The 14,563-nt window shown below is 38.8% G+C and overlaps 2 protein-coding genes across 2 annotated transcripts; both read left to right on the top strand.

Annotated features, from left to right (window-relative positions):
* The first annotated feature begins 2,417 nt into the window (after nucleotides 1-2,417).
* On the top strand, nucleotides 2,418-9,078 carry tdrd6b (tudor domain containing 6b). Its single transcript, XM_084743175.1, is given in 3 exon segments — nucleotides 2,418-8,114; nucleotides 8,901-8,920; nucleotides 8,922-9,078. Coding segments are annotated over 3 exon segments (5,736 nt in total). The 5' UTR covers nucleotides 2,418-2,434; the 3' UTR covers nucleotides 8,958-9,078.
* Nucleotides 9,079-10,792: 1,714 nt separating this feature from the next.
* ankrd66 (ankyrin repeat domain 66) lies at nucleotides 10,793-13,261 on the top strand. Its single transcript, XM_084743094.1, has 3 exons — nucleotides 10,793-11,042; nucleotides 12,701-12,929; nucleotides 13,123-13,261. Exons 1-3 carry the CDS (start codon nucleotides 10,904-10,906, stop codon nucleotides 13,259-13,261), a joined length of 507 nt encoding a protein of 168 aa, XP_084599220.1. The 5' UTR covers nucleotides 10,793-10,903.
* The last annotated feature ends 1,302 nt before the right edge of the window (nucleotides 13,262-14,563 follow it).

The following is a 14,563-nucleotide window of genomic DNA, read 5'->3' as shown; positions in this document are numbered from 1 at the left end:
ATTAAAAATAAAGTACAAGCGATCTGTAGTATTTAACAATTATTTTCATTATCGATTAATCTCTCAATTCTTTTCATAATTAACTGATTAGTTGTTTGATCTATGAATTGGAGAAAAATTTAAATCCATCTATCCCAAAGCCCAAGATGACATCCTCGAATGTCTTGCTTTGTCCAGAACCCAAAGATCTGAATTTTTTTGTCAGAGGAGTAAAGAAACCAGAAAATATTTAAGAACATTTAAGAAGCCGGATTAAATAATTATCAAAAGACTTGGTGATTAACTTAATAGTTGACAACTTATTAATTAATTGTTGCAGCTCTATGCAGTATATACCCCTCTCCCTTATGACCATGATGTTTAAAATGTTGGTATGTTCAGTAGATGAACAGTGGATGGCACTAAATGCCAGTGTAGTGAATCTCATGATGTTTGGTTTATGTTGAGGCTGACAGAGGTGTTGCTTTATCTCTTGTGGTGTGTGTAAATCTGTCAAGTCTGTATTTGTTAGCGTTGGTCAACGTGTGTCACTGTTCCTCCTGCGGCTGCAGGCTTCCTCTATTTGACACGTGTTCGCCTGATTCATGAGGTGTTTCCTTCTTTTATAGGATGCGTTTCCAGTTTGTAACTGGTTCCGCACCAATGTCACTGCCTGTAAGGCTTCTTTGTACAGTTAAAGCGAGTCAAAATAGTCAGGTTTAATGGAGGTGTTGCAGTCAGCCTATTAAAGGGTAATTTTAATATTTTTCAACCAAAGGGAGGGCGTTGTCAGAAGTTACACTGAGCTCCAAAATAATCCCTGTGTCTTGTTTTTGCCATTGATGGTTCAGATTGTTATTCTAACTGTCTGATAACATTATGGAAAGGATCCCTCAAGAGATGCATCATTTTTTAAAGAGTAAGATCCTTTTTGTTTAACGAGATACAGCCACTATACTGTTGCGTTCAAAGTGACCAGAGTCATTCACAAAAAAGCAATTTTACCCATCGGCTCTACTGCTCTCAATTGTTTTTTAATCCTCGCACAATAAAATAACCCAAACAGAAACACCAACAAATAAAAACACCAAAGTCACATAGTAACACAAACAAACTAACCGATTGAAGCAATGGCAGACCAGAAGTAAAATTACCAATTATCAATGGCGTCTGGTCACTTTGAACAAAGTGATGTAGCGGCTGTTTCCAATTCTTTCCATAATGTTGTCAGACTCTTATAATAACAATCTTAGGCGGTCAGTGACAAAAAAAGCACTTTCAGTGGACTTCACTTTGACAGGCACAGTTGCCCAAAGGGATTATGTCATAGCTCAGTTTCACTTTAACTGGATGCGGCGCCCTCTCTCAATACTGGACCAGTTTACAAAAATGTTGTCCTCATTTCTCACCTTGACATCAAAATAAAGGTCAGCTTCGTATCCCCGTCATTTAATTATAAAGCTTCCTTCCATAAAGCTTTTGGGTACTGTAAATGCCAATCGATGCCTGTGACATGTCCCGCCCTAGCTATCAGTTTTACAGGAAACACATCACTATTGTGCATCTCTGCCAGCTGTTTCATGGGAACCTTAAGTGTTGACTACATTCAGTTACCTGTTTATTAGACACACATTGCTAAAATGTTTTTTGTTGTCCACCTGATTTATTTAAATTGGGGCTGGTTAAATAACACCTCTCAATATAAGTATAGCACTGCAAATTACATCCTCCACAATGATCATACAGTTAAATCAACACCTCTCTAAAACATTACATCATTAGGGTAGAATTTATTGCAGGACTGTTGCATTAGAGTGCACTAGTTTTTGCTAGCTATAGCTAATAAACTGGTAACTGAATGTAAGTCAGCACCAGACCTTCAAAAACTTTCAACTTTGTACTAGAGCCTGGTCGGCCCCCAAAATCGAATACTGTTGGGCTCCACTTTGTACCTAGAAATTAATCCAATTATTGTCTTTTTTTCTCTCCCTAATATCAGCTTCAGCTCCAAAAGTCCAGTATTGGTAGTGCCCTAAACATATCACACATTCTATGTCAAGGCCTTCCCTGCCTGTTTTTACAGGAAACACGTTTGTGGAAGTAAATGGCACTCTGCTTTCCTTTTTATGTGGTCTTTTAACGGACTAACTTTCAGACAATAACATCACAAGAATTTAAAGTTGTGTAATTGTCTAAATAGCTGGCCAATAACAACACTGCATTTTAAAGGCTAATACCAATGCCATAGGATGACTGTAGCTACATCTCGAATGGTTCAACATTACTGATATGAAGCAGATAAAGTGCACAGATGGTAACTGAACTGTTCTGGACATCCTTAAAATTAGTGGCTTTATGTTTAAATAATTTTTAGTTGTAATGAAAAGGCTTGCTCATAATAATAAACTTCTGTTTTTTTTCTATTTTGCAGGTATATGTGATCTGAGGCTTCACAATGTGTTTGATTCCAGGGCTTCCAACACCTGGATCAGAAGTGTCTGTTCTCATCACAAGGGTAAACCTAAACACCAGTTGTGGTTTCGTGGAATTATGGGTTAACATGGATGATGGAAGGAAGCATACTTACGAACAGATGAAAGAGGACATTCAGACTCCTAACAGGAAGTTTAATGGATTAGAAGGAAAACCAGGGGACCTGTGTCTGGTTTGCATCAGTGACACCTGGCACAGAGCTCGGATTGTATCGATTCAAAGTGAAACTTGCAATGTTTACCTAATTGACCAGGGACAGCCACACATCACCACAACTGAAGCTTTAGCATGGGGCCAGAGTGACAGTTTTCTCCTTCCACCTGAAATTGAATCATGTGTACTTGCAAATGTCCTCTCCCTTGACAATGACTGGCCTGAAAGAGCCACAAAGTTTTTGAGTTCTCTGCCCGGAAAGAAGTTTAAGGGACTTGTTCAAGATGTGCTGATGCCAGACAGGATCATTCTCCTTGACATACCAATTGTTTCCAAACACATCTGTAAGGGTGGAGTTGCAAAGAAGATACCAGTGGACGAGTTTAAATGCCTTTTACTGAAACGTCTTCATTTACCCGAAGGAGAGGATTCTGAGGCTGACTGCATAAAACAGGAACAGAATCTGAATGCCAGTTGTCAACTTGAGAATCATGACCAATACTTTTACCCAGAACTGCTAATTGATGCTTTTGAAAATGTAATTGTGACACAGGTAACTAATCCACAGAACATTTTTTGCAAACTCCTTATTTTTTCCACTGCGGTGGAAATATTATCAGAACAGATCCAACAGTACTATGAAGAGTGCTCAGATTTAGGAGAGACACAACCACAGACCTGCGGGGATCCATGTGCAGCTAGAGGACTAAACGGCAGATGGCATCGTTCATTACTAAAGCAAAACATGACTAATGATAGTGCTGTAGAAGTCTTGCATGTAGATGAAGGAAAAACTGAACTAATCCCAGTTGGAGACATCAAACCACTGCATGCAAAATTCCTGAGAATGCCGGTTGTCACATATCCCTGTTCTCTTGATTTTGTCGATGACAAGACAGAGTGGACTACAGACCAGACTGATTACTTGAAATCACTGATCCTGCACCAGAAAGTAATGGCAACATTTGACCACCACGATATGTGTAAAGATGTCTATTATGTCACACTCTATTCAGATAATGTAGGCAACATAAACGCACATTTTGCTGAGAAGTTGGGAGTCCTTCCACCCTCTGAGACTCAACAAGATTCAGATGTTCAGAACGAACCCATTCTCTCATCATTCTTAAGTTCACTTGGAGACGAACGATGCAAAAATGTACAGAACAAAGTCAGTGAAAATGGTGATGGTTTAATGGAGAAACCTTTGCCAAACACCAAGAGCCTAGCAGTCAGTGGTAGGACAGATGATGTAACCACTTGTGGCACTGATGATATTCACATAAAAGATGGCTCGGAACATCCAGACCCTGTAGTACAGAGTAATGGACATCTTCCAACAGGTTTCCCCTCTAAGGTGCAAAATGCTCATGATAACATTGTCTTTACTGCAGGAAGCAGTGTCAATGTAAACATATCTTGCATTGAAAGTCTACAGAAGTTCTGGTGTCAAACAACAGAAAGTGCTGACTCTCTTAGGCTCCTTATGCAAGACCTGCAGAACCACTATGCACCTGCCCACCCTCAGCCACTTGTTGGGTCTATCTGTGTCGCTCGTAATCCAACCAATAAGATGTGGTACAGAGCAAAGATCAGTGAAATTCACCACTCCCCTCTTGTAGATGTGAGATTTATAGACTTTGGTCACACTCAAAAAGTCCCTCTGCAAGATTTGTGTCCCATTGATCCAGCTTTCTTATGGGTGAATGCACAGGCTTTTCAGTGTTGCCTGTTCAATCTGAAGAATCCCATTAATCCCACTGCCACTCCTTGGTCTGATTCTGCATTAAAAGAGTTTCAGAAGTTTGTTAGTGCTTCACCAAATGTTGGGTTGAAATGCACTGTAAAATCTGTCACGTCTGATGAAGAAGGTCTGCTCCTTAACGTCGTCGATATTGAAACACCATCTGACAGTGCATGTGAACTTCTGGCTCAGAGATGTGCACAAGATGAGGCCCAGGTGCAAATTCCCCCACAGGTCCCATCAGAGACATTCAGTTACTCCACACACAATATTGAAGTGGGTGGAAAAGAAACAGTGTGGGTAACCTCCTCAGCGAATGTCAATCACTTCTACTGCCAACTGAGCAGGAATTCTCATTTATTTAAGAAAGTGATGGAAAATGTTAAGCAAGTCACTGGCCTGCCGCAGTGCACAGATCACCCACTTGAACTTGATAGCATTTGCTTTGCTAGATACACTGATAATCAGTGGTACAGGGGTCAAATAGTTGCAGTGTCTCCAAAATTTAAAGTGCACTTTGTGGACTATGGTGATACCCTTGTAGTGAATGAATCTGATATTTGCCATATTCCCACTGAAGCGAGTATTGCCAGGTCTGTTCCTGTGCTGGCTGTTCCACTTGGACTGTTCGATGTCCCTGAAGAAGTGCCCACGGAGACCAACCAGTGGTTTGCAGATTGTGCTGTCGGCTATAGTTTGACCATTTCAGTGGTAGCAAAAGGGCCAAATGGAAAGCTGATTGTTGAACTCTTTGATGGATCTCTGAATGTGAATGTGAAAATCAGACAGATGATATCGCAGATGACACAGCACAAAATGACTAGTCTCCTTCAGCAGACTCACCAGCAGCCCTCAAATAGCTCCAGAGATTGCTCCCGAGATGCACCAGAGATTAATCATGGAAAGACTTTGGATGAAGGAAGAAAGCCAACTTTGGATGTTATTACTGAGGAAAAGGAAACCGTGTTGGCAGAGACTTTCATACAAGGTAGCCACAGTGACTTGGAAGTGACACAACATTCCCATCATTCTTGCTCTGAGGAAAGTGTGAAAATCTGCATGTACAAGAGGCCAAACATTTCTCTAAACAAGACAGAAGAGGTATATGCTTCCTGCATTGAAGGACCACATTACTTCTGGTGTCAGTACACCAACACTGAGGACCTGGACATAGTGTCAGTGCTTGCTCAGGATGCTGGACAGGCACAACAAGACAAAATGTTCCCCAAGACTTTGCATCCTGGAAGTCCATGCCTTGCTCTCTTTTCCAGTGACAACCAGTGGTATCGAGCGCAGGTAGTTCACAGAACAGACAGCACACTTCATGTTGTGTTTATTGACTATGGAAATAAGTCTGATGTTGACATCAAGAATGTGAAACCACTGCCTCAGTGTCTGTTGGAGAAGGCTCCTCAGGCCTTTTTGTGCTCTTTAAATGGATTTGATGAGTCCAAGGGCACCTGGATTGATGAAGTAAAAGAGGATTTCAACAGTCGCCTGGTTGATAAACCACTCAAATTGACAGTGTTTGAAGTGCAAACCCATTCAGAGATTGCACTTCCTCGATATGCAGTAGAAATTGAGTGTGAAAGAGTGGTTGTAAATGCAGCAATGCAGAAGTACTGGAGACCAGTTGCCAAAGCCCGTGTTTTGATAGAAAGCCCTCGAACAAAAACTTGCCTGAAAGATGGTCAAACTGAGTCCAACATGAGACACCTTAATGTTTCCAAAGGCTGTGTGAACACTTGCAAGTACAAGAACACAAACATCTCCAAAAACAAAAAAGAAGAGGTATATCCTTCTTGTATTGTGGGGCCCCATTTTTTCTGGTGTCAGTACACCAACACAGAGGATCTCACAGATTTATCAAGGCTTGCTCAGGACGCAGGACAGGCACAGCTGGACACAATGTTCCTCCAGACGCTTGGTCCTGGTAGTCCATGCCTTGCTCTATTTTCCTGTGACAACCAATGGTATCGAGCTCAGGTAATCCAGAGAATTGACAATACACTCCATGTCGTGTTTATTGACTATGGAAATGAGTCTGATGTTGACATAAAGGATGTGAGACCACTGCCTCAGAGTCTGCTGGAGAAGGCTCCTCAGGCCTTTTTGTGCTCTTTGAATGGATTTGATGAGTCCAAGGGCACCTGGAATGACAATGTTTATGATGATTTCTACAATCTTGTGGTTGATAAACCACTCAAACTGACAGTTATCAACATGGACACCCATTCAGAGATTGCAGTTACTCAGTATGCAGTGGAAATTGAGTGTGAGGGAGTGACTGTGAATACATTGATAGAGAAATACTGGAAACCAGTTGCCAAAGAATGTGTTTTGGTAGCAGCCCCTCAAACAGAAACTTTACTCCAAGATCGTCAAACTGTGTCAAACACGACACACCTCAGTGTTTCCAAAGGAAATGTGAATACTTACATGTACAATGGACCAAACATTTCCAAAAACAAGTCAGAGATGGCATATGCTTCCTGCATTGTTGGGCCACATTACTTCTGGTGTCAACACACCAACACTGAGGACCTGGACATGGTGACAGTGCTTGCTCAGGAGGTAGGACAGGCACAGCTCCTTGACATGGCGTGCACCAAGTCTTTGGATCCTGGAAGTCCATGTCTTGCTCTTTTTTCCAGTGACAACCAGTGGTATCGAGCACAGGTAGTTCACAAAACAGACAGTACACTCCATGTTGTGTTTGTGGACTATGGAAATGAATCTGATGTTGACATAAAGGATGTGAGACCACTGCCTCAGAGTCTGCTGGAGAAGGCTCCTCAGGCCTTTTTGTGCTCTTTGCATGGATTTGATGAGTCCAAGGGCTCCTTTGATGACAAAGTTTATGATGACTTCTACAGTCTTGTTGTTGATAAACCACTCAAACTGACAGCACTCGGTGTGGAAGAGAATTCAGAGATTGAAGTTCCTCAGTATGCAGTGGAAATTGAGTGTGAAGGATTGGTTGTAAATGCAGCAATGCAGAAATACTGGAAACCAGTTGCCAAAGAATGTGTTTTGGTAAAAAGCCCTCACACAGAAACTTTCCTTCATGATGGCCAAGCTGAGTCCAACATGACACACCTCCGTGTTGACAAAGGAAATGTGAATACATGCATGTACAAGTGGCCAAAAACTTCCCTAAACAAAACAGAGATGGCCTACGCCTCTTGTATTGCAGGACCGAGTTTTTTCTGGTGTCAGTACACCAACACAGACGAACTCACTAACATATCAAGCCTTGCTCAGGAAGCAGGAAAGGTGCATCAGGACGTAACGTTCCTCGAGACTCTTGGCCCTGGCAGTCCATGTCTTGCTCTGTTTTCCAGCGATGAACAGTGGTATCGAGCTCAGGTAATGCGCAAAGATAGCGATGCATTTCATGTTGCATTTATTGACTATGGGGATGAGTCTGATGTTGACATGAAGAATGTGAGACCACTGCCTCAAAGTCTGCTGGATAAGGCTCCTCAGGCCTTTTTGTGCTCTTTGAATGGATTTGATGAGTCCAAGGGCTCCTGGGATGGTGATGCTTACGATGACTTCTACAATCTTGTGGTTGATAAGCCATTCAGACTGACAGTGTTCAACGTGGACGACCATTCAGAGATTGCAGTTCCTCAATATGCAGTGGAAATAGACTGTGAGGGAGTGGCTGTGAATACACTGATGGAGAAGTACTGGAAACGACTGAGCACAGACCAGGCCTTGGGAGACGGGGTGGGATCAGGTTAGTAGACTGCATATAATTTGTGTCACTTCTTGAAAAGTCTTGTTGCTAATTTAGATATTTAATGCCATTTGTTCTCTCATCTTTAGTGGACCAGGATGATGAGGAATGTCGGCGTTTAAAGTAATCAAAAAGCCGCTGAGTGAATGGTAGGGTTTGTTTTTGGTTTTTTTTATCCAATTTGTCCTCTACTAGAATAATGAGTTATTTAATACATGTCATGAGGGTTTTCTTGTGATTAAAAACCTACCGCAGGAACACCTTTTCATTAATGGTAAACAGCTGATCAGTAAATTATTAACATTTAGACGTGTAACTCACCCATTTTGAGAATGGGGACAAATTATGTCGATGTTCAATCTTTTGATGAAAGTTTACTCTTAATGGGTTTATATATATGAAATGCATGTAATTTATACATTATGTCTTGGTCTGCTTTAATTTTCTTTATTTTTAAACTTGCCCTGTGCCAGAAAACACCCTTTTCCAAGACCAGATCTAGTCCTCAGCCTCTAAAAAATGCTGCTAAATCAAAAATGTTATCACTGAATCGGCTCATTAAAAGGTTTATTTGGCAATAGTTTCACCCTAAAATGTATTTTATCTAAGACATGATTTTCCAAATTGAAGAGCAAAAATTAAAAACCCACAAAAATAGTTTTGTCCCAAACCTCACAAATTGAACTTTGTACCAAATCAGAGTCCTAGAGATGGAAATTGAATGAAAGCACTTTTAAACTGAAGGTTTTCAAACTGCAGTCAAATATTTGTGTTTATTTGTTTCAGCTCTGGACCCAGATAAAATGATCATGTGGAAATCCGATTGGAACGGAGCAGTCTTGACTTCTGTGAATGGACAGGGAATGTCTGTCTTGCTGGAAATTTTACCAACTCCGATTTTACTGACCAAATGAAATTAAGCTTGTCATGTGATTAATTTGTGTCAATAAACAGACAAAACTCACATGGTTGAATAAGGACAGTGTTTTTCCAAAACGGATTGCACACATACATTTGAATTCTTTATTTTGCAGGATTTGCAGGTTTTTTCTTACCAAAAGTCTGTTTGCATTGGAGAGAGTAATATTTGGCTTATATTTTAGGTATAACAATTTTTATTTAATATTTCCTCCTTTTGAGCTTCCAAATATTATCAGACAAAACAAAAACAAAAAATAAAGGCTAACATGTTAATGTGAAAACATTTCTATCTGACATGGTCCCAATATGTGAAGTTTAAAAAAAAAAAAAAAAAAAACACTACACAAATGCCTTCAACATAAAAACTAAATCAGACAGATAACTCCCTCATCAGAAAACATTGACAGCTAAAGTAACAAAGATATTGCAGAATTCATTATAGCCTAAATCTGTTACCCTGTTCCATAATTAAGTCCAAACCTGATTTCTATAACTCCTTCTTCTACTTAAAAACTTAATGTGTGTTATGGAAGGTCATTCCACAATACTGCAGTGTAAAAACAGCCCGTTCTTTCTTATAGACAAAAATGTTGACTGTAATGGTTGTGTTTCATATATAAAATTTGTTTTTGTCTAATTACAAATACTTAAGTTACTCTAATTAAGTATTTATTCTTTTACAAGTAGATTCTTAAGCCTGCACTTTTACTTTTTCCATTTTTATTGCCAATAAGTTGATCTGATCACAAACAGGCCAATGAAAACCAGGATGTATGGATGAAAAAGTAATGAATATTTAATCAATAGACTGTATGGCAGTAATTGCACCTAATTTAAGATTGTTCTGGCTGGCGGAGCCATTTGATGAATGGAGAAACTGAAACTTAAATGAGATGATGTAAAAAGCAAGATAAAGCTTCAATTTCCATATCCCATAATTTCATGTTAAATACATGGAATTACCCACTAATATATTTGAAATTTCTTAGAAATTACAAAGCAACATATTCAAAAATTCTCTGAAAATACCTGCAAATTACACCCAAGTTCCATGGCAAGGAAGTACCTGTCGCCTGTCTCATTCTTATCTCCTGTTTTACACAGGAACCTTATCTGTATATGGGTTCTCAGCATGAGACCTGTAACATTTTCATTCAGGTGGTAATTACCATTTCTCATATTTGAACTGTCTGTAATGTTACTTGGCAATTACCACCCACTACATGCAAACGGTACTTGCTAATTATTACATAATTAACCATTTTTAAGAAATTTCAAATATATTACTTTGTAAACCACCTATTTACCATGAAAATACTGGACCAAAGTAACTAATACTCAGAGTTCTTTTTTTTAGATTGTGTACTTTGTACTTTGACTTGTTTTTTTAATGCCTGTATTTTTACTTGTAATTGAGTAATATTTTAGCAGTGTAGCAGTAGTTGTACTTGAGTACAGATTTTCAGTGCTCTTTATAACACTGGGTTTTATTCAAACATGTAGGCTGGAAGTGTTTGTGTTAACTTTTCACATTAAATAAAGTTATGAATCTACAGTCAGTTTTTCTCCACCATGTTGGTCTGAATGACTCATGTTATCTTAACGGTCGCTTAAATTCTTCACTCAAGTTTTAATTTAAGGCTAACATAATTCAAACTAATATAATTATTATTTCAATTCATTATATTGTGTAACCACATACGCTCACAAAGTTTAACCTCCTTGTGTTATGTTTTTAACAGACACTGCCTCGGTTCACCGCCATTATCTACAGCAGGTGGCAGCATTTCCGTTTACAGGCTCGGGTCACTGAGCGGTTGGCTCCATCTTGTGTTGGTCGACCGTTGCCAGGCAACCTTTGTGCCGAAATGACAGAGTTGCACCAGGCAGCAGCGGCGGGGGATTTTGATAAAGTTGAGGAGATTCTGGGGCAAAATAAATGCAATCCCAACCAGAGAGACATCGACTGGAGCTACAAGACGCCTCTTCACTGGGCAGCAGCTAAAGGTAGTCAGCGGAGCAGTGGAAATATAAGCCTATACCGTATCCCTGTCCCTGGTTCACCTGCAGGTGTTAAATATCACGAGTTTGACACCTGTCGCCATTCAAATAGCTTTGAATAGCTGCTTTGTTGACTGTAAAAAAAAAAAAAAAGCCACTTTGAATTTGAATTTGAATTTGAATGTATCGGTCACGGGAATGGGTCCAACATGCTCTGAAGGTTATTATATTTCCGTGTTTTCCTTCCTTTGGGGACTTTATCTTACATGTACAGTTTAAAAGCTGCAGGGTCACCACATTTGAACGTCCAGTTATTTAGCCTATTTTTTTTTAAATAAATAATGTATATATATGGTCACCGAATGATTACAATTTTGTACCTGATATATTTTAAATATTTAGCTTACTTTCCTCGCATTTGGCTCTTTTCGTCATATTTGCGATAGAACTTAATGGAAACCAACAAGCTATACATAATTGTATAATAATATATAATATAGATACATATGTGTGTATGTACATAATAATATTTTATATGTAAAAATAAATGCTGAATGTAAATATTAAATATGAGCATTAAACCTATATGTATAAATGTTTAAATCTAGATGTTAAATCAAAATATGAATGTTAAGTTTAAATATAAAATCTAAAATGTCACTTCTAAGATTAAATCAAAATATGAAACTTTAAATGTTAAATGTAATGTTAAATCCAAATACAAAATCTAAATCGTAATATTAAATCTAAATGTTAAATAAGTTACATAAGTAACTGTGTTAGGGTTGAAATTTTGATTAATAATCTTTCTTGTCTTCCTCAAATTATAAGAATTGAAGTTAATGACCTATTGGTACTCCTTTATTTTATATATCTTTACTACAGTGCCGCATTAGACAACATAAATAACATTACTAGACACGGCTACTATAGATTTAATAGCCATTTAGTAGCCAGTATCCACCTGTTTAGTCTATTAAAAGACCTGTTAATCAATTTTATTCAGTGGTTTGTTTTTTCAAGAGTTTCTCAAGTTCCCAGAGGCCTACCTGTCATCTTCAAACATCTTGTTTTCTCTGAACAGTAAGGCAAAACCCAAAGATGCTCCTTTTACAGTGACATTAAAGCTACAACAGGGAGTTTTAAACTGGTTATGAAACAGTCTGAGTTGAACACATATGCCTCCATATGGCCTACATGAGTAAACAAGCTAATCAGAGAAATGACTGGCTGTTTCTAAATAGTTATTCCACCAGGTCAGATTTTCCTTGAAATTAGATTAAATGAGACCGTGTTTACATTTTCCCAGGCAAAGTTACAGTAAGTAGTATATTATCCAGTTCAAAGGAAGTTTTGTTTAAATCATTTTATTTTTGACACTATGTTTTGTGGTTATTATGGTGGGAAAACTACCACGTTTGTCACGGGGGGCTTCAAAATCAACAAAGTATAAAAACTTCCCTGTAGTAGCTTAAAAAAGAAAAAAGAAAAAAGTACATTGCTCAGCTTCCTACACTGGTAATCCTGCTGCCAACTGGGAATGTCCTGACCACCATCTACTCTACTTAAAACACTGACTATGGATAAATACCTCGTACAACACCTCAAATAATCCAAAATATCCCTTTAATGTGTCAGGTCACACTGTGATGCCTTTTCTACAGGACATACAGAAACGGTCAGGATCCTCATTGAGCATGGAGCCAGGCCGTGTCTGAGGACGGAGCATGGTTGGACCCCTGCCCACTTCGCTGCAGAGTCCGGCCGGCTGGCTGTGCTGCGTCTGCTGCACTCCCTTCATGCCCCTATAGACAAAGAAGACTGCTCTGGAGACAAACCAGCGCGAATAGCTGAAATATATGGTCACCAGGACTGCGTTCGATTCCTTACGAAGTAAAAAAACAAATCCAATTTTCCATGTTTTCCACCACTGGTTTTATTTCATTCTGTGTCCTTGATTGTCACACATCATACCTGAATAAATACAAATATTTTTTTTCCAAATACATGCCATAATATCAGTATACAGTGTCTTTATACATCAGTTGCACAACTAATTAATTTGCCCTGTTTTTGTGTGTTGCAGAGCAGAAATTGAGTGCCAGGCCTACCGCAAGATGGCAGCCCAAAAAGGGATTTCACTGGATGACACAGACGAGGAGTGGGCAGAACAGGGCAAAGAAAATGAAGAAAGCAGGATCTCTAAACGTAACATCCAGACATAGGCATAACTCAAATTTAGGCTTGAGGCATACTTGCTTGTTAACGACACGTTTGTTTCTGTGTTGCATAATTTCTCAGAACATGCATAACTAAGCTCCAAATGGATGCAGGATACACAAGGAATCCATGAGGTGTATGGATGCACTGGGGTGCATATGCAAACATATGGCAAGTCAGGGATTCTCCCAGCATAGTTGCTAGGCCAGGTGGTAAGTATGTTTTGACAGGGGCCGGCAGCCAAATGTCTTTTGCTGAGAGCCTGGACACAGATATCATAGGGCCCCTGATTAAGTCGGTGCTAAAAGCTGACTTGATATCTGAAAATATTCAAAAATTAATCTAAAAATAAAATTCCTCAATGCTTAGTCCTGGTGGGTGGTCAACTTAGGTCTGGTGGGCCACCATGCCTGCAATACACCACATGAAACCCTGCAAGTATACCTCTGGCCTTACACAACAAACTGTGTGACATCCTTGTAGCCTTTGAGTTGACAGTGTTTTTGTGGCAAGCTATGTTACAATATATATATATAGTAATATACATGTATACAGTCAAAATGGTTAAATTATATTTTGTTAAAACCAAAATTACGCACATGTTCTGGTGGTCTGATGATGACAGAATGGAATAGTTGTTTAATTTTAATGTTTATAAGTTAGCTAATTTTATTTCTAAAGCTTGGGAAAAGCATCAGGATGGTTTGTTTAACTAACATTAGTTGTAATCTATGTTATTTTTTTCTGGTTTCTGGTCTGTTTTGCTAAATAATGGTGTCTTGTAAGTCTGTTTGGACTGGGCACATTGCTTGTGCATGACACAGTAATAAAAATTAATTAATTCATTAATTAATTAATTAATTAATTCATTCATTCATTCATTCCAGAAAAGTTGGGACATTGCGTCAAATGTAAATAAAAACAGAATACAATGATTTGCAAACATATTTTGACCTATATTGAATTGAATAGAATACAAAGACAAGCTATTTAATATTAAAACAGATCAGCATTGTTGTGTCTTGTAAATATAGTAAATATACACTTATTCAGAATTTGATGCCTGCAGTACGTTTCAAAAAACTTGGGACAGGAACACGTTTACCACTGTGATGCATCAACAACACTTGGTAAGTGTTTGAAGACACTTAATTGTTGAAGTTTTCGCAGTGAAATTCTTTCTCATTCTTGTTTGATAAACACCTTCAGGTGCTCAACGGTCTGAGGTCTCTTGTCGTGTTTTGTGCTTCATAATGCGCCACACATTTTTGATGGGAGACAGGTCTGCACTGCAGGAAGGCCAGTCT

Source organism: Lutjanus erythropterus, chromosome 18 (genome assembly GCF_056507025.1).
Source record: "Lutjanus erythropterus isolate fLutEry1 chromosome 18, fLutEry1.hap2, whole genome shotgun sequence".
Classification (NCBI taxonomy): domain Eukaryota; kingdom Metazoa; phylum Chordata; class Actinopteri; order Lutjaniformes; family Lutjanidae; genus Lutjanus; species Lutjanus erythropterus.
Note: the sequence above shows the minus strand (reverse complement) of the source record. Positions and strands in the feature narration are given on the sequence as shown.

What these genes read in the sequence shown, in the direction of transcription:
- ankrd66 (XM_084743094.1), top strand. Translation starts at nt 10,904, where the DNA reads ATGACAGAGTTGCACCAGGCAGCAGCGGCGGGGGATTTTGATAAAGTT. An exon ending in TCACTGGGCAGCAGCTAAAG is followed by an intron (nt 11,043 to 12,700) that starts GTAGTCAGCGGA and finishes CCTTTTCTACAG; the next exon opens with GACATACAGAAACGGTCAGG. An exon ending in TGCGTTCGATTCCTTACGAA is followed by an intron (nt 12,930 to 13,122) that starts GTAAAAAAACAA and finishes TGTGTGTTGCAG; the next exon opens with AGCAGAAATTGAGTGCCAGG.